General features: G+C 40.8%; 1 protein-coding gene across 1 annotated transcript in view; it reads right to left on the reverse strand.

Annotated features, from left to right (window-relative positions):
- LOC128250972 (uncharacterized) overlaps window positions 1-947 on the reverse strand; it is a 2,209-nt gene extending 1,262 nt beyond the window's left edge. Inside the window, exon 1 of the mRNA XM_052977141.1 lies at window positions 594-947. Within this exon, the coding sequence (XP_052833101.1) occupies window positions 594-947 (354 nt within the window). The remainder of the gene's footprint in view (window positions 1-593) is intronic.
- Between the last annotated feature and the right edge of the window lie 337 nt (window positions 948-1,284).

Genomic DNA, 1,284 nt, shown 5'->3' on the forward strand with positions numbered 1-1,284 from the left:
CGGACGTTAAACGAATGATGATGATGAATGACAAGTCCCTTAACCCTTTTGTTACTGTATTTCTGTTGAGATGCTCTGTGTTTCTTTCAATTAATTTTAAATATAACAAAGAATTTAGTAAAATAACTTAGTTATCATTAAGCTAGTGTTAGGAACATAAATTGTGACTAAGGTTTGGTGGAAGATTTTAATTCAGAACTTTTGAAAACAAGACATTTGTACTACAGAGCCAGAGTCGGTTTCAGCCAGGTTAGTATCAAAAGGGTTAAACCCTTAGGGGTTGTTTGGGCGCTGCAACCATGCATCTTATCTAGAGGTGAGAAAGCCTGGTGAAGCCCATTTCTCTCCAGGCTAAACTCATTTCTACAGCTGTGTGGGCTAAATGCAGACAAACATAAACTGAGTGAGGAGGTGGAAAAGATGGAGACAGACAGACATACAAGCTAGATGCTCAGAGAGAGAGAGAGGGAGAAAAAGAGAGAAATATTAAACTATCTGATGATGTCAAATAAGGCAGCATGAAATCAGCAACATCAAAATGTCCCCTCAAACCCAAATTAAATAACATGATATCAATCAAACTAACTACTTACAACCCAATCCTTGTCGACTTTGTAGTACAAGGTGGCTCTCTTCTCGAATCGCACATCTGCCTCTTCTGCCTCATTGTCATCTTTCTCCTCTTCATCTTCTTCTTCCTCATCACTCTTCTCAACAGCCTCAGCTTCTCCCGATCCTTCAGCAGGAGTGTTTTTCAATTCAACATTCAAACTCGACAGGGTATTGCTCAGACCTTGGACATCTGCTGGCGCCGTCCCCGATCCTAAATTCAAAAGAAAAACAATTTTTTTTAATGCAAACCATAGGGAACTCCGTGATTGGCATAGATTTATAGAAAAAGAAAATTTAAAAACCAGCAAGGCAACAATATTTCGTTTTGTTTCCATAATACACTCCTAAGTAAATTACAGGCAATACCAACTTCAGGAAACCTGCCAGTCACCTAGTCACCTACCGCTCCGGCAGACACTCTAGCCAAATCGACTACATCCTCGCCAGAAATAGGGAAAGAGGGCGGCTTATAAATGCCAAAACCTACCCTGGCGAAGAATGTACCCCACAACATAGATTAGTAGTTAGCGACTTTGGGATCAAGGCAAAATGGGTGCCCAGAATTAGACAGGCTTGGAGGAGAAGGGTGTGGAAGCTTAAAGACCCTGCAAACGGACAGAGACTTAGAGACAAGTTACTTGAAGCATTTAACGAAATAGAAGGGGATATAGC

Source organism: Octopus bimaculoides, chromosome 27, assembly GCF_001194135.2.
Source record: "Octopus bimaculoides isolate UCB-OBI-ISO-001 chromosome 27, ASM119413v2, whole genome shotgun sequence".
Taxonomy (NCBI): Eukaryota; Metazoa; Mollusca; class Cephalopoda; order Octopoda; family Octopodidae; genus Octopus; species Octopus bimaculoides.